This window comes from Thunnus thynnus, chromosome 6 (assembly GCF_963924715.1).
Source record: "Thunnus thynnus chromosome 6, fThuThy2.1, whole genome shotgun sequence".
NCBI classification, from domain to species: domain Eukaryota; kingdom Metazoa; phylum Chordata; class Actinopteri; order Scombriformes; family Scombridae; genus Thunnus; species Thunnus thynnus.
In genome coordinates, this window is record NC_089522.1 from 13,741,969 (window position 1) to 13,761,247 (window position 19,279).

General features: G+C 39.3%; 1 protein-coding gene across 3 annotated transcripts in view; it reads right to left on the reverse strand.

Annotated features, from left to right (window-relative positions):
* The window catches only part of LOC137184328 (TOX high mobility group box family member 2-like), an 81,807-nt gene that overhangs the window by 21,927 nt on the left and 40,601 nt on the right, over positions 1 to 19,279 (reverse strand). For all 3 annotated transcript variants that reach the window (XM_067591886.1, XM_067591885.1, XM_067591888.1), the window contains one exon: positions 4,718 to 4,984. In XM_067591886.1, coding sequence (XP_067447987.1) covers positions 4,718 to 4,984 — 267 coding nt within the window. The remainder of the gene's footprint in view (positions 1 to 4,717; positions 4,985 to 19,279) is intronic.

Consider the following 19,279-nt stretch of genomic DNA (forward strand, 5'->3'; position numbering starts at 1 on the left):
AAACCTACATTGGAGAAAAAAGATTGCTGTTTCAATTTAAAAAACACAAGTAATCCAGCTGCACTGAGCATGTGAAGTCAAGTCAAACTGCAATTTTTCAGTGACATTTTTTCATTTTTTATTTTTTTTTTTAGATAAAGTTTATTTTAAGGCTGTTCTTCTCATTAGATAGTAGGCAGTAGAGGAGTCTGTAATTAAATGGAAACAGTGATCCACCAGGTTAAAACATATACCGGTGTGCACGTTAGGCCACTGACTGAGTTTTATTGGGTAATGAATATCACTGTTTGTATACAACAAATTATACTGTGGGTTTGTATTCACCTTTCTACTTTCTCGGCATTTTCAATTCTGGATATCTGAATCGCTCCTCTAAAATATTTCACCATGACGATTTCTGTTAAAAGGCTTACCCTAACCTTTTAATGGCTTGATTGAGTCTCTATCTAACTATCTCTGCACTGTCGATAACTGCAGCTGTCAATATAGTTTTTATGTCACTGCTTTAAAATAGTTATGGCTTTTTCCCTTGTTGTCTATGTCCTAAATGCCAAGTGATGCAAAATAAATTTCCTTTTGCAGATTAAATGAAGTCAAGCTCACATAACCTTGTAGCAATCAGTGACTCTGACAAAGACCGATCCTGAAAATACACACACACATGCGCGCACTCAAACACACACACAGCCGTCAACACACAGCACAACAGTGCTCATTTGTATGTGTTTGCCACGGTGCAAACACACTATTAATGCATGTAGATATAACATTGATGCAGACATGTACTAATGCAAACACCAATCTGTGTTACACCCTCTAATACAGGTCAAGATGCTGCTAACATTGTTTTCCAAAGTTAAAGCTCCACTAATCAATATTTCTTATATTAACAATGATTCAAATTACTTTGTGTGATTAGGGGTCATTTGCAGCGAATTATCACCCAACTATGCAGCTCTGTGTAGCTTTTTAGCCTCTTCTAGCTCATTGCTTTGGTTTTCTGTCCTGCAGATGTCCTGCTCGGTTCACTCTCACCCTGTCGTACACACTGAATCCACCCGCAGCAAGTAGCTTTCAGCAAAACAGCTCTGACAGTTTGACTGTATATGTGCTCATCACCACTGCAGCATCTCGAACTGACAATATCCAGGATATCAACAATAACTTGTCAGTATCTAAACAATAAAATTGCACTGTCAATGGCCTGTTACTCACATATCACACATCCTGCCAAAAAATATTAATCTAGCACAACATGTTTAACAAAACTAGACACAATCCCCACCAGGAGTCATGTGACTGTCTGTGTGACATAAACTTGTAAAACTGGCAGCTGCTCTTTCGGCGGCCTGGGATTTCCACCCCTCCTAACCAGCCTCATTACAACAGTAACGAGACAGGGGCTGGTGCTCTGTTTCAATATTTAAACGCTCTGGAGCCCCTCAAGGCTCCATGTTGGGGCCGTTCTGGCAACTCCTCCACGACCCCTCATTACTGTCTGCTGGCGAGTGTCCCCCCTCTTTTATTTTTTCAAAGATATAGATCTCACTGGCATCTTCCCCCCACTGTAGCTTCAGCCAGACCTGAACGATCAGGGGGCTTGTTGAACATGAGACCCCTGGGTGCCACCTCTTCCCCAAGCGCTGGGGTGGTAGACCTGCTGACAGCTAAGGATGAGACAGGGATTCTCCCTCAAAAACGAGCATTCACACGACAGCATGTTACATTTCACAGTATCCAGTCATCCAAGACTTGGCTCTTTCTGCCTCGACTCAAAGGAGCTGACAGAGTAGGTCAGCATTGTTGGGAGGAGTTAACAGAATGTAAGAGCATATCTGATTGACAGCTCTGTCTTTTATAATGCTGATGTTGATCCTTCTGCTTGTTTGAGTCCCTGTAAATGGTGCAATTTCAGGTCTGAGAAATGGTTCAAAACTGGCAGTTAAGACTATTATGAACAACATAAAGGATCAACCCCCACACCTGAACAAAGTGCTGGATCTCCATGTTGAAAATAAAAATAGAAAATCCGAAACTTGATGTAAATCAAATGCACAAGCTTTGAAATTTGCCTAATACAAAGAATGTATTTGACACCAGTTTTTCAATCTGCTACACATCTTGTGATTTATCAGCTAATATTTCTGCTGCCTGTGGAGTCATAATTAGATGGAAAAGAGGTGGTTGTCAGACAGGATAAATTTTGCAGGAAAAAAACAGGACTCTTGTAGAGACATATGCTGTTCTTCAGGTTAGAAATCTTTAGATTATTATATAGTTAACTGTAAATGAACAGAAATTACAGACTTAAAGCTAAAAGGACGGACCAGTGAAAAATTGTGTGCCTATGCAGCATGATGATGATGGTCAATCCACTGCTCTCAATCCTGTAATGATTTAACTCTGTTTGCTGTGGGATCGATGTGTGCTGAAAAAGAGAATCCCAAAGCAGGGAGAAGTTTACAGAGCTTTAGCCTTAGGCTAAATGTTGTACAAAAACCAGCAACAACATCCCTGGAGATGAAGCGTATCTGTTGCTCCAGCTGAGCTTGTACTTGTAGGAGGTTTATATGTGCACTGAAGGATAGCTTTTATTGTAGACAAGTGTATCCTTAAGGTAACGCTGTCGACTTTTTATTTGCTTCTTCAGCGACGGTCAAAGAAGACTGTTGAACGATTAGCGTTTTGGTTTTCCAGCTATCTCCTCCAATTTTGTGGGTTTTACCGTAAGGCTTTTATGAATACAGTACAACAAAGGTGAAGACTTGTCTCCTCAGAGCCTATTTCCATCCAGCCTTATTATTCTTTAAACATTCAGCAGACATAAATTCAATCTTGCTTATTATACCTTTATCAGTATGAAATTAAGGTTAATTGACTTTGTTGCGGAAACATCAAATGAAGCATCCCTAATGGAACCAAAATGAAAATAACGTCAACTTCAATTGCTTTAAAATATTTCTCAATATACTGCCTACTTTCCTATTCCTCAGCCTCAGAAATAAGCTCCTCTTGTCCCAGGAGCCCCCCCCCCCACTTCTTCCTTATCGGTCATCTATTTTTCCAGAGTAAGCTATTACTTGCGGAGGTTGCTAGGCAACAAGAAATATTAATAGCAGCTATTATTAGCCAGGCTCTGCTAGAGTAGTACTAAAATGTGGAAGTGGGAAACATGAATGTGTTACATAAATCTCTGGACCTTTCACAGTGTGTGCAAGTCTCTGTTTGTGCGGTGATTTATTGCAATGACGGTTCATTTATGAGAAAAGGGGGTGTGAAATAAGAAAATGGAACATTACCCTGAAGGGCTATTTGAAAATAAATAATTGCAAAGGTGAAACAAAAGCTGTTTAAAAACCAGGCACTCCCTATCTGTTTCCTTCTAAAATAATAAAAAAGGGGCTGCTGTGTTACATATTCTTGTACATGAACATAACATAAGTACACTTTATGCATACATACATGCATCCAGAGACACGGTTTATATGTTGTCATCTACTAAAACCAAATCATCTAAATTATTGTATAGGTTTCCTCAAGTCAGCCATCAACACTGAAAAGCAGACCGTCTATAAATGTTCCAGTCAACAGCATCTTTCTCATGCACCAAGCATATTCAGCACAGTAGCCGGTGGATTGTGACCTAATCCTGAAGACTGCCTTTAATGGAGGCCTTAGCTACCACCCACGGAAAAAAATGGAGCCTGCAACTTATGCAGTTTGATTCTGAAAATCACATAAGACCTGATTAACGGAGGATAAATGCCACGGATGTTCACATTAAAGCATAAATATTCATGATGGAGGGCAGAGAGAAAAAAGTAATATTTATGTCAGATGAAAGTATATAACGTTGAATAATTCACCACACAGGCCATCTATAATTCATCTGGTTCGATTCTATGATTAAAGCATTTGAATGTGTTCGCCAGGGGTGTTTACATGTTCGGTCTGAAGCATGTTTAACACAAGAAAAAGTCCCTTTACTGGAGGGGGGAGGGTGGGGGTCCTTTTCAAAAGAAAAAAAGTAGCTGACAAGGGATATCCCCCCTCCTCTTCAAGATTTTCTGTTCAAAACCTGCCCCCCCTCCCATCCCTCCATCCCTAACCCCAGCTTTTTTTTTTGCTTTGCCGATCATAATGAATGAAAATGTGCAGCGCCGAGTTTCTTGCTGTCTTTCTTTGCTCACTTTGAGGCAATGAAATCTTTGAGTTGAGCAGCTGAATAGATATTAAAGGAGCTCTGCTGCAAAGGTCTGGGTGTTAAGGAGGCAGCAGCTCTCTGTATTTATGTTGCATATACATGTTCTGGCCTTGCTCTGACTTCACTGTCTCAGCTTCCTTGGCCTCCAACCGGGCTAATTATCACCCTAATAGAAGACCGCTTTGCCATTATGAAAAAATGATCTGAGAATATTGAGAACAGCACACAGAAGAATTAGTCATTTTACTGATTCGTTGCTATTTATACAAGTTTACAGCTTCAAAGCAGAATCATAAGATCAATAATTTTTGGATTCATTTTGAAAAGACTGAACTTTCCGTGACACGAACATGTGAAACCTTCAGAGAGAATGTTCTCTGAGCTGACTTCCTGGCTAACATCCAGCCCCCTGACTGCAAAGACTAATAGCTTACCATAGCGCTTGACTTGCATGATCACAAAGGGCCAGAGCTAAAAAGGGACAGACAAAAAAAAAAAAAAAGGTGTACTCACTGAGTGCATAGGCCCCGAGAGGAGATGGGTGTCCTGACCCAGCATGTTAGACATCATGAGGGCGGGCAGCTCAGGGTAGGAGTAGGTGTTGAGCAGGCCGTTGTGAGGCAGGGAGTGGAAGGGGTACCCTGACTCGTGCTCCATGAGGTGCAGCAGAGAGGGGTCGGCATGGTTAGGGGGTGTGATGGGGGGGATCTCGTAGTCTTCATCCCCCGCTCCTCCTCCTCCACCTCCACCGCTGCTTCCTCTGCCCTGACTGGAGTAGCTCTAGAAAATGCAGAGAAAAGGAAAAGTGTGAATAAGAAAGGAATGCATTTTTTTTTAGGAGCGGATGAATCAGGGAAACTGAAATCACAGCAACCTTTACTCATTTATTCAGTTTTTTCTTCATGTCTGCATAATCTGTATCCCAGCATATATTTAAAAAACAAAGGAGATGCAGTGACTGGCCACAGATAGTCAGACACTTACATCTATGGACAATTTAGAGTCTGTAACCCACCAACAGTAATTTGCTTTTCTTTGGAGCGTGGGAGGAAACTGCAGCACACAGAGAAAAATACACAGGAACACAATGAAAACATAAATTGCACCTGTATCTCAAAACAGTGCCACATTTAGTCACAGTATAAATAAAATAGGAGGCTGGTTCCAAAACTTGAATTCCTAAGAGGAACTTGTCCATCAGACAGTCATACTGCTACACAACATTTTCATGGAAAATTGAACTTTTGTAACAATCAAGGAGAGGAACAATTAACAAATGATGTTCCACAGTAGTGGTGTAACGGACATAGTTGATCTGTAATCCGTATGGATCGTCCCCCCACGGTTCGACACGCATGTGAACCGTGCATTAACTGCAAAATTTAATGTGTCATTGGAGACAAAGAAAACAAACTGCTGTAGCTACAAGTCATGGACAGACAGCGTGTCGCTAACAGAGATTTTGAAGAGCAACGACCAACTGCTGCTAATCAACGTTAGCGGTGCAGTTTTCCCTGGTGAATGTTTGTTTGGTGGCTCGTTCAACAAGCTGCAGGACGAGACGTGTGTTCATGTTTGTAAGTTATCATCAAGTTTTGATGATGTGGACACAGGCTCGTTCACTACCGTGTTTGAAGGAGGAAGGTATCGTGCCTCATATTGCACTTTAACTTAACAATTGAGTATTGAATATTTGATATATTTTAAGATTTTATTTAAACATTGGACATCTTGAATGTTGTTTTCATCTAAGACCATGGACAAAGTTATAATATAAAGTTATATATGTCTCCCTTTTTTTCTTTTTTTGCTGATCTGAAAAATTATCCAATCTGTGACTCAAAACTGTGATATGATCCGAACCGTTGCACCCTTATTCCACAGTAATTAAAAAGCATCACAATTGGCATTTAAATGCACCTGTTGATATTTGTTGTTCAGACTCGTATTTGCAGCAGTCAATTCAGACTCTGTTGCTGGAAATGAAAATAATTAGAAATGCAAATTGTTGCACTTACAAAAGTGTAAAGAATCCATTCAACAAAAACGTATACAGCAAATTAATTAGAGTTAGACAACAACAGCTGCTGTACAGAATAATTTGCTTCAGAAATCTTGACAGCTTTAAAGGAAAAAACTGTCAGCTTGCACGCCTTTTAAAAACAAATTCATTATGTGGAAAAACACCACTGACAGTCACTTAGTGGCTATTTTATAATCTCATAATTATAATGTCAATCATATTTTCAGAAATAGAAAACACAGGACCAAAGAAACCTCACATTCCTCATTATGAAATGTATCCAGTGTGTCTAAATGACCCCCAGCACATAAAACAGCACAAGTTTTATGGTACTAATAAGGTGATACATGAGCAGAGCCCGTGGTTGTCTTTTCCAGGGCCTATCTTGACATAATATTGCACTGAGAAATATGGTTTTGTGCTCTCAAAAAGCATACTGAGGGTATTCACCAGGGAATGAAAAGCAATTTTGTCAGAGGCAATCTGATGCCAACTCCCCTTTATAATGACTGAAGAAAATTAATCATCACAAATAATATTCCAGTGTCAGCCATTCAAGAGCTTTTTAATAGAATTTTTATTATTCATGTCTCGTGGTACACATCAACTAGTCCGTTCTGCAACATTTCAGAAATCAATTCAATATCATCTTCGTGTAGGCTGTCATCTCGCCTGCCAGTGCAGCAATTCATCTTGCAAACAAATACTTTTAGCAAACAAATGGCAAGAAATGTAGAGGAACAGCTACAACGTCCCCACCAGCAGAACTGGTGCTTGAAGATAGGATAAAAGTCTCATAATGTGCACTATCATTAGAGAGCAAAATAATAATAATAATAATAAAAGGGAATATGTTTACTATCAGTGGGTGATGTGCTATTTTCTCGTCCCATAACACTCACTCTCCTTACTTGATGCTTGCTTAGAAATATTATCACTGACAATTCCCTTTTCCCACAATAGGTTTTGCAAATGTCTTCATTGTTTAACATTTACTATTGTTGTCTTTTATTATTAGTGTTGACAAGCACATACAGCAGGTTTATTTCAATAAAAATAAAAACAAATCTCATGTTTTTGTGTATCTATTCCTGGCTACATAAAGTATAGCATCTGACTAAGTCTTCATACAGTCAATTGGCTGGACTGTCAATTGACAAAACTTGTCACATGTGTTGTTTTGTGATTATTTGCTCACTCAGAGACACTCAGAGCAACAGCCAAATGACATAAGAATAAGTCTACAGATAATAGAGGAGAAAAAACTGAGTAGCATTTGCATAAGTGGCCATACCACTGTTCCTGTCCTGCAGGGATTAATCAATTAGTCAACTGACGGAAAATCAACTGGCAACATCTATTGAAATCAAATCAAATCACTGGTTCCAGCTTCTCGAAGGTGAATATCTACTGGCTTCGTCATGTATGAAAAATAAACTAAATATCTTTACGTGTTTGGACTGTTGGTCAGACAAAACAAGATATTTGGTGTTGTCATGTCGTCACCCTGGACTACTTTCTCACATTTTATAAATTTAATTAAATTGTGTTAAAAAAAATATTTAATTTAAATGAATCAATGATTCGAGAAAATAATCAGAAGATTAAGTTGCGCAAGAAAAACCAAAAGGAAAAAAGGACTTAAGGCGTTATTGTAAATATGGGGAGGTAATGATTGTGGTCACGATTAGAGAAAACCAATATTCATTGTTGGCACTGTAAGGGAAGTCACACTTCACCCACCCTGTCATTCTCCCTGAGAGGTGTTGCATCAAACAAACAACTCTTTAAACAGCTAGGGAATTAAGGTAGGTAATTTAACATGTTGAAAACAAAAAAAGTGTGTGGAGACATAAAAAACTTCTCAGTCGTCATTTAATCAACTGTAAGCACAGACATTGTTCTGATTTTCTGTTTATATAAGCTTGAATCACATTTTTCATTTAAAAAAATGTGCATTACTCATCAAGCACTCATATGAACATAAATGTTTTCTTAATCTCTGGTTAAGTCAAAAGATGCCACATTAATGCTGAATAGTAAAACAATCTTAATGTTGATACACCTCTACAGCCTAGATGACGGTTTTTGTGCGACGTAAACAAATCGGCATTGATCCAATGATACAGGAGAATACTTCATGCATTTTGGACAGTTCTTCTCCCTGAGATGAAACATAACGGTTGTCATACGCATGTTCCAAGATTTAAATGCTGTCAGAGGCTATTTTATGGCCGCGCCTTCCATCGCTTTTGTGAATCCTTTTTTTTTTTTCTTCTTCTTCTTTACAGCTTCTTATGATGCCCTTGGAGATAAGACATGGGACAAGGACATCACAAGTTTAATATTTTCAAACATAGATACATAATTCATAAATATACTGTCTTTCAGCACTTGGAGGAGAGTGGATAAAAGAGAGAAGGGTCAGAAAGAAACACCAAATGTTGATTCAGCCTTCTTCTACTAACCTTCAACCCCTCTCTCCAGAGGTGAAATTTAAGCAAATCTGTCATTTTTTCCTGGACAAGGACGTTACTTTGGACCTTTTGAAGAGCCTACATGTCAATTCTTTGCTTATTTCGTTTCTGTAACTTAAACACTGCAAGCTTCATTTGTAGCTTGCAGTCAGTTGTGATTCGACACTATATTGCTCACAATCTTTAACGTAGTTTATAGTTCTGAGATGTTGCTCTGAGGCATATTGACTATCATCATACATAAAGAAAACCCTGGTTCTTTTTTTTTTTATCTACGGAAGATCAAGACTGACAAAATCTGACTTCTAATGGCCTTAAAAAAAATACACTTTTCACTTTATTTATTGTTTGCTTTCAATCTAAGATATTTACTGTACGTTGCACTGTCTAATGAATAAACCATTCCGATGTTACAAGCCATATTACACTAATGATGTTCAATCTCACATAGCATATTCTAAAGCTTAACTAATGCTGCACAGGACATGACAAAGGGGGGGAAGTGTTTTTCTAGCTGTGTAAGATACTGTACCCAACAGTAGTATGTAACAATTTCATAATATTTCATGAGATGAGTATGAACTATGAAATGCACATCATCTTTGGAAGGAAAAAAAATTAAACCTTAATAACCCTGCACAGTAAAAAGCTTTTTCATCACACTGTACAATTTCATTGTTAAGCTACTAATGAGGATTGTGTTTGTAGAACAAATACTTAACTAAGACTGTTAAGTATCCAACGCTGGCACTGATGCTTGGTGAGAGTCTTAGGATTGTTTTCCTTTCTTTTCTTTTTTTTTTTTTTTTATCACAAAGTGTGTTAATCTTGTGAATCTACCTCATTCTACTAGAGCAGAGTACTAGCTATTAGCTTTAAAGAGCAATAGCAGCTGAAAATCTTTATTTTTTCTGACTTCCAGTGGTTTAACTTTTCTCACTGTGAGCATGGTGCTTCAGTACACAGTGACATCACTGATTGGTTGCAGGTGCAACAAAACCAACATCTGACCACACCCAAGCACATCCTGCAGTGATGCGTGAAAAGGTCAGAGGTGAAAGACACTTGAAACTTTCAACCAGATAGGGAAGTAAAACACAACCTTTTTTGCCCGGTGTTACTCTTGGAGACAGCGTTAATCATTAATACTTTTAGTAGCTTTTTGTTGGCGTGTGTTTATTTTCAGCAAAATAAGGTATTGGTGCAGAAACTCAGACAACACACAGAGATACCCAGTCCTATAGTTTCTAACCTTTCTCTTGCATGTGAACCCTTCCTGGTTTGTAACTATCTTTCTCTTAGTTTGTGGGCACTTCATAAACATGTTCACATCATTAATTTCAATATTAATTTCAATTTAATTGTAAGCTATAAAAGCCAAGTTAACAACATGTTTACATGTACACCTTGACATGTAAGCTTTTAGGTTGAAAAGCCTCTGCAACAAAAATATGTTGTATACTGTAGCTTCAGAACCCTCACCTTGTCAAGTTATCTTAAGTAATTAGGTTATGTTAAGTGGAAACCAATTAATCAGCTCAGCTAAAAGTTTTCTTGACATAAATGACTGGGAAGATGAGATTAAGTCATTAGCCTGGTGATGGAGTCATTTGTGGCCTATGAGGTGTTTAGTGGAAGACAGCTCATCTGGGAACCACAATGTGTTCGTGTGCAAAGGGAGGAGAATAAAAATGTTGCATGGCACACCGGAGAGCTTGTCATAGTTGATGTGGGTCCAAAGTCCATTGTCAAGAACTGTCTGTCTTTGATGGACTTTGTTATTATAGCTTCAGTGGCTGACACACTCAAAATGTTTCCTGTAATATGACACACTGATAGGGTGTTGAAAACAACTCATCAGAAAAAAAACAAGTCCTTTGCGTCATAAAACCAAATAACTTTGAATGAGTATACAGTGTCCTATGGAAAGTCATCCAGCCATATGCTACTTTGTGAAAAAAAATGACAGAGCAGCATGGTTTTGGCGACAAACAACAGCTGGCCATGCATACATAAAGGTCTTCACGTCCAGTCTGTGTATTCCAGATAGACGGATGGCAACAGTAAATCTTTAAAACATCTTACAGCCCATTTCAAAATTCACCTTCAAAGATCAACCTTGCAGAGCAGAGAAAGGGCAGAAATCAAACTCATCATCAGTGGGTGCTACATGGCTAAGGCTTGCTGCACAAGTGACCATTACAGCGATGCTCTGCAGGGTCCACAAAGGCTATCTGACCTGGCTTTGAAATGAACTCCATTTGGGTGATGTATCAACAAGAGCAGACAGTGTAGTACAATAGAAGGAGAATGGAATAGCAGACCCACCGGGCTGACTGACAGCAAGACAGAACTGGGATAAGTGAAGTGTGCAAGGAGGGATGGAGGGGGGTGTTTCGATAGTAGCTCAGGGTCACAGGTAGCGTCCGTCACTAAAGGACAGGTGGGATGTGGTGGGCTTCAACCAATGGCAAAGCAGTGTGCTAACCTCTTCCTGCTCCCCCATGCACTGGTGATTCTCTCAAATGTCACATCAAAATGGATCTCATTTAGGTGGGTAAAAAGGACCTGACTCTCCATTGCAGATGTGGGTGGACCTGTGCTGGATTGTACCTGAACTCTTAAAAACATGGAAAAAAGGGAAGTATTTTCAAAAGGTGTGAAAAAGGGCTGTGTGCCGCACATTTATGTCAGTTCAATTAAAAGAAAACAACCTCACAGTTATAGATCAAAGACGAAGGGTGAAAAAATATCTCTGATCTTTTTTTTACATTTTTTTTAATTTAATCTCTATTTAATCAGTCTCATTGAGATTAAGATCTCTTTTCCAAGAGAGACCTGAGAACAAGGAACACAAGACAAGAACACAGTCAGACAGAAACAACGCAACTGCACAATACAAGGAATTAATAAAAACAGCTACAAGAATCATGAAAAAACATCAGATAATAAAGCTTTAAAATTTCCAAGGGGGGCATAAAAAATCAAGTTTGAGTGCAGTTTGCAGTTCATTCCCTTTCAAAGGTGCATAAACCTGAAACCAGTTCTGCCAACATTGGTGCGTACATGAGGGATATCTAAGGTTAATTAGCTACTGGATCATTTACTGTCGTTGCAAGATTTAAAGGAAAGAAGAGATGTGAGGTAGTTTGGAAGCTTCAACAGTAGAGCTTTATAGATGAATAAAATGAGATGGCTATTTCTTCCTGACTGTAAGGAAGTCCAACCAACCTTGTGATACAGAGAACAATGATGAGTATGAAATTTGTCACTTGTGATCAAGCGTAATGCATTATGATACAAAGGGTTTAACTGCTGAAGTGTCGATGGGGCAGCAAGACAATACAGAATATCTCCATAGTCAAGGACAGGCTTGAACGTTGCACAGTAGTTTTACGGTTGGAGGAAGAAAGACATCCTTTGATTCTATACAAGAAACCTAGTTTGAGTTTTAATTTTTGAGTCAAATGTTGAATATGAATCTTGAATGATAGTCTGCTGTCAAGCCAGATTCCTAAGTGTTTGTATGATTTGCAAATATATTGGAGTTTTAATGGCAGGATAGTGACAGTCAGTGGTGGAGGTGGAGAATACCATGTACTTTGTCTTTTCTGCATTTAAAACTAGTCTGTGATTAAGGAGTGATGATTGGAAAGCATCAAAGGCAGACTGAAGACGAGTCAGAGCCTGGGTTGGGGTGGAGCCTGGGGCATATAAAATTGTATCATCTGCAAAAAAATGGACATTTAAGTATTGACTAGAAAGAATTATGTTATTTATGTATAATGTCAACAGCAGTGGACCAAGGATAGACCCCTGCGGCAACCCATTTCTGATGGTAACAGGGCTTGACTGAGAACCATCAGCAACAACAGTCTGAGTTCTCTCTGTAAGGTGAGAGTGGAACCAATTAAACATGGTTTCATTTAGACCTATAGACCATAGTTTGAGAAGTAGGATTTTATGATTGACAGTATCAAATGCTTTTGAGAGTTCAATGAAGAGAGCAGCACAAAATTGTTTTCTGGACAATGTCATCATTGACCGAAACTGCAGCTGTTATTGTGCTGTGACTCAGGTGAAAACCAGACTGTTGTGGCTGTAGAAAGTCTAGAAGTGAGTAAAGGTATGTAGTTGTAAATTGACTAATGATTCTAGGAGTTTTACTAACAAAGGAAGTTTAGATATTTGACAGTAGTTGTTAAGATTGGAATCATCACCACTTTCGTGTAAGGGTGCTACTAAGAAGCTGGAATCATGCCTGTTAAAAAGGTTTGGTTAAAAAGTGTGCTAAACATGGACAGATCAAGTGGAAACTTAGAAGAAGATATGAGTCAAGACTATCTACAGTGTTTTTGCATGCTTTTAACCTAAGCAGGGCTTCGTAAACATCTGCACTGCTTACCAAACATAAGAAAACCTGCAGTCAGAAGATGCTGAGGCATTGGGGACTCCATCTGTTGGACAGATATGGTAATTTGTCTACAGTTGAATCTGCAGACATATTATTAAATAAAAGACCAGAGGGGAGGAAATGATGATTAAAAGCTTTAACCATGGATGATCTATCAGAAATATGACCAGATACTTATTTGATTTGTGGTGGGAGATGTGACTGTGATGGATTCTTAAGAGATGCTATAGTGTTCCAAAATTTAGTGGAACCAGGGGAACCTGACGACCGCGTGGCTCCGGCTTTGTGGTAACAGGGGGACCGAGCCAGGGGAGCGTGGTTTTGTTGTCATGAAGGCGGGAGTGCAAGGGTCACTCGTTCTTTTGGCTCTGGTAGAGCTTGGAGATCCGACCTTTCAGTTTGGTGATTTTTTGACTAAGCCAAAGGCATCCAGAGCAGTCTGGAGGAGAGGTGAGTGGTGGCATTGATGTAAAAATGTAACTGCAGGGTTAGTTGTAGCAAGCCTGCTGTCAAATAGGCCAAAAATAGAGAAGGATCCGTCTGTGTTGTCTGAGTTGACGGGTGGAGGATACACTCTTCAAGTAAAATCCACGTACTGGGTAACCGATATACAGATAAGAGTCTGATAGAAATCGATTACAAGTTAAACAATCATAGATAACACGTTGTAGAAGAATAGTTAAAAACTAAAAAGAGCAAAATAAGAGGCAGTGATCAAGCAGCAACCAACCACACAGCATCGCACAGTGATGACACTGAATAATAACACTCCGATTGTACCAGAACATAAAATAGAAGTTTCTTTAATGTTCGGACCAAAGGCTGTGTTTTTTTTGACAAGGGGACAAGGGGGGCAATACTGGGGTCTCAGCCACATTTCCTATTCTTATTCATTAGAGAGAATCGTATAAATAAATAAAATATGTTGTATCGTAGTCACTCATCCCCCCCAAGGGAACATGGAAGCCCCAGTAATCACATATGGCACAATAGCTCGACCATAATCCCCTTTATTTTTATTTTCATGATGTCACTCTCTTTAAGCCCCTTGCTTTATGAGTCGCAAACGGAGTGGAGAGGGGAGGAGAGGAGGAGCGGAGAGGAGAGGAGAGGAGAGGAGAGGAAAAAGTAAGGGAGGGGTGAAAACAAATGATGTGGATCCCTCATTGTTCTTTCTCTATGCCCTCATTCCAGTCAGGGTAATAAGAGAACATTGTGATTTACTGTCAGTGAAGCGCAAGAGTGCATCAGAGAGAATCCACTGCGGCAGGGGCCATTAAAATAGATTTAACTTCCCACAGTATTAGGCCAGATGTCTACACTTCTATTATATTTCAATCAGCCATGACCTTGGTCTCCATATGATGAGAAAGATCACTAGGAGAGAGGGAAAGAGAGAGTGAAAATACGCGCGGAAAACCAATAGAAATATCAAACTACTTAGTCCCACTAAATCCCTCTGCTCCGTCGTGCAGCATATACAGAGAGAGGCTGGGACCGAAATAGAGCCAAGGTTTCAAGTTCTCTTAAAAGAGTGTATGAATCATTGAGTGCACTCTCGCTGCTGATAAGTTGCTGGTTTTTTTTTGGGGGGGGGGGGGCTGTTTTTCTGCGGGGTATGTATTTGAGGAGGGACCAAGGGAGCACGCCCAAAGGAGTGGGACAGTGGGTCGTTTTGATGTTCTTTAAAGCCTCAGATATCAATAGAAAAATGAATCTGTTCATATTCTTCGAACAAGGGAGACGTCGACTGCTCACATCACTGTGGATTCTGGTCCTTTCACCTTTCCTTCTAACATTTTCTCATCCTGCCATTTACACACTAATATGTGGCTATTCTAAATTAATCTTTTCTATAATGCTATAAAATCCTTACTGTATGCCGTCTTTCCATCCATTTCAGCCCACATGAAAGCGGAGCAAAGGTTATTGCTTGTTCTATTTCAGAGGCTGATGGTAATTGGACTTATTGGCTGACATGGCCTGACCTACATAAAGAACTATCCCTGTTACAACTCTAACATACAGTCCCTCCCAGCATGGGTGTGGATGTTATGCTGATGTTCCTCTGATGTTCCTCCAGCATTGTTTTCTGATATCGACGCCCCAGTGCTGGTTTAGAAGTAAAAACTGTTTTCAGCCTGAATTCCTGATACTGAAATTGTACGCTCTCTTGAAATTTAAATTCACGCTGTTATATATGTATCTATACTTCATTCTCCCGACCTTGCCAAGGGCTCCGTGCGGCCTCAAAGAGGGAGTGAGATGTGTGTTGGCGTTTTCAGACCCTCAATTTTCATTTCTCATCCTTTGTCTCAAATGTCCCTCTAACTTTTCTTGCAGGGAGAGGATGCAAGGATAGAGGAAAGAACGAGAAACACATTCACCAAAGTAGGGGGTGTTTGTGGGGAGTTGTGAAGTGAGGAGAGTGGTGGTAGGGGTATAATGGTGCACAGTGACTCACTATTAAGTAACAGGGCCTTTTCACATCAGCATCGCCCACATTGGGTGTGTGGTGCCAGGGTGTACTGAGGTGTCTCTGACTCAGAGAGAAAGCGAATGGGAGAGAGAGACATACAGAGAACGAGAGAGAAAAAGAGAGGGAGGGGGATGGTATGGGGGACATCAGCTGGTCACACAGGCCAAACAACATCTGGGCTTAATGGTTGGTTGACAAAACATTTTCACGTCACGTCATATCACTTGTAACAGAATTACGCTTCTTTCTTTTTCTGGTTATAAAGGTAGAGATTCTGGGAAATATTCTTATTCTTTTCCTTGCTGAGAATTAGATGAAAGGATAGATACTAATCTCATGTCTGTACGAATGCTATATTTGACACTACAGCTGGTAGCCAGGTAGCTTAGCTTAACAAATGAGATATAACGTGTTAAGTAGCGAGCCGTATAGTTGTTGGTAACCAGATTTTTTTCTTAGGCTAGCCTTCTCCCTCCTGCTTTCAGTTTTTATTCCAAACTAAGCTAACCGCCTCCAGGCTCCAGCTTCAACGAACAGACACGAGAGTGATATAGCGCTTTTCATTTAACTCTTAGCAAGAAAGTGAATAAGCAAGTTGGGCTCAAACTATTCCTTTGAGTATTTCTCACTTTATTTTTGTTTTCAAAACTATGCTGTAAATTCTTATCCTTAATTTAATCAGATTAACTCATCTTTTATTATTAACTCAGTGTAATTAGAAGTTTGTCAGTTTCAAGGCAGTTCAATTTAAACTGTCAAGTCATTACATTCAGAACCATTTCAGGACTTCATCATAAGTTGAAGTCCTGTAACTTAAATGATGAAATGACTAAATGTTAAACTGATCGTTCACTTATTCATCAAATTAAGTTGTTTAGAAACACTGTTATCTAATCAGCGCACTTCCCAGCATGTGTTATATTTTGGTTAAACTTCTGCAGTGAGCCTTACTTTTTATTAAATTGAAGAAAGTTGCGTGATGCAATCTTTTTATGCACGTGTCACGTCTTCTATCGCATCAAAATGAAGATATAAACTTCAACCACTACCCAAAGTCTTATCTTTTTTAAGATATTGGCCTGCCTCACTCACAGATTCTACATTCATTGATTGGCACAGCAATAGCTGCAATGAGCAGTGTGGTGTAAGGGATTAGACTCGAAACTGCCTTATGAGAGTAAAAATAAGTACTACTGGAAATCACTTTACTAAAAATTTAAGGAAGCCAAGAAACTAATTTTCATGGTGAAACTAAATTATTTCATTTAATGTGGTTTGTATCATTACTTTCTAATGTTTTGATTTTAAATGTTATAATGTTTATAATTTACTCTGTTTGTGTGTATGTTTTGTTCACATCTTTTTTGATCAGAACATAATGCTAATAAAGCTTAACTGAACTGACCTGCAGTGAACTGAGAATGACAAAGGTTGTAGGAATTTGTGTATATGAAGTTTAGTTGACATGTGTGAGATCCATACATTTTCTGGAGAAAGGAGTTGGATGGGTGAACGTCGGTGAAATAACAGAGAAAGAAGGAGACAGTTTGAGGGAGTGTCAGAGTTAAGAAATTCACAAAAAATAAACCGAGAGAACTGCAGAATGAAACAGACAGAAAGAGAAAGACGAGAACAAAGAGAGAGAGAGCCAGCATCCAACAAGTGAGGTTTCTATTCTAATCTCGACCATCAGCCACTGTTCTCTTGCAGCCGGCCAAATCGATAGAGACGCACGGCACAGCACGACACCTGAAAGCAGAAAACACAGAGGCACAAACAGGCCGAAACTTGCTACTTCTCCGAAGACCAGTGGCCCCTGCGCTTCCTCTGCTGCAAAGGAACACAATGCAACAAGTGCAACACAAGAGAGGAAGAGACATGCAAAAAAAAAAAAAACCCAACAAAAAACAAAAAACTTGCCGCTGGCTTGTTTTCTCTTTCAAGCTCCTTCTCTAACCAGCTATTTCTCTAAATCTTTAATTTTCCTTAATGTATCGTATGCACATATACACACATGAACATACATCCACACAGACTGACTGATTATAGGGTGAGAAGAAGCCAGCCAAAACACACAAAAATATATATGGAGGTACAAGTCTGCACAAACACTCAAGCAGATCAAGCCAGATATGAATCCAAGGAACAGTTATTGTCCATTATACAAAATTAGAATATGTGTGGGCGTGGTTGGAGGCAGCCATTTTGGTTTGGCTGTGATCACTCTTCATGCAGCTATTATAGTGTTGCAAAAATATACACTGCAATCAGCATTATTTCAAATGCATGCGAGTGATAATCAGACTGGAGTGAGCAGTTTTTGGGTTCAGAAGGGGTTTATTTTGCCCTCAATAGTGGCTGACGTGTCATTTGCGTCATTTTCAGTCGACACAGAAGTTGCAATAGCTAGGAGCATGTTGATTTAAGAATTGTTATTTCTGTAAGTCGAATTACAACAACACAGGAAGATGATGTCCCTGTTTTTAATTCCACCTATAAAGCTCTGATTGGCTTCGTTGTTTTTCCGACTAGGGAAAGAGATGAGCACAACACCAGACTTATTCGATTCGCTGAAAAAAACCTGAGATGTGGGCAGCGTTTCAGAGGCCTGAAATCAGGCAATTCAAAACTCTGCATTGCTCATTTTCAGTCAATCAGGATAATTGAGATGTTTAATAATTTTTAATTCAACAGACTGCCCCCTTATTAGCTTTGTGTGTGGGCAGACAAAAACAACACTGATCAACAAATAACCTGCCCACACTTTTGCATATAGGCCTGAAACCTCAGCAGATGAACCAAATGGAAAACATCAACATCATCAAAACGTCTGGGAGCTCCATATGTGCAGCTTATATTCCTGTCATGTACAGAAACCATACAGTATTCAAAGCCTTGAAAACATCTTGTTTGAATGGACAGATTGTGTCCAAGCATACAGTAAACGGCCCCTTTAAAGCTGTTTCTGATTAGCGGTTTTCTCTTTTTAAAAGCCCAGAGATGTTATGTGTAATGCAATCTCCTGGCTGTGTCAAACTGCTACCTCAGTGCGTACGCTGTGGAAGACCCCAGACATGCAAACAAAGGAGCCTCTGTTCTGGCTACATGCACCTTTTTCACAGGCACACATCATGTTAAGGCTCGGCTGGGCATCTTAACGCAGTGTTAAAACTTGTATAAAGGCATATGGGCTCCATCTTTCATAATATGTTTGAGTAAGACCATTGTGAAGGTGTCTCTCTGTATCTCTGAGCATTTTCATCAGAAATAAGAAGAATTAAAGTTTTGTATTCATACAGAATTGTAAAAATGTTACTGCCTTGCACCTTAGCATCATGTTCTTTTATAAATATAGCTAGGGAATACTCAAATGATAATAAAAATGAGGAACATGAAAAACACCCAAAAAAACAACATATACACGCTGGGGTGTAGACATGTATTCAGCATATTTATTAGACAGTAATCATCATTTCAAATTGATGCAGAAAATGATTCCATATTTGAACCTCTAATTTGTCTGATTTATCTTCAAAACCAAGCCACATGTAACAAACCAGTGCACTGCTAATGCATACAATTAAGCATCAATTAAGAAATGATTGACTCACATGCACAGCAAGTAGTCAGATTGATGAATCTTTCATGACACATAAAGAAAATGCAGACATCCCCTGGATGT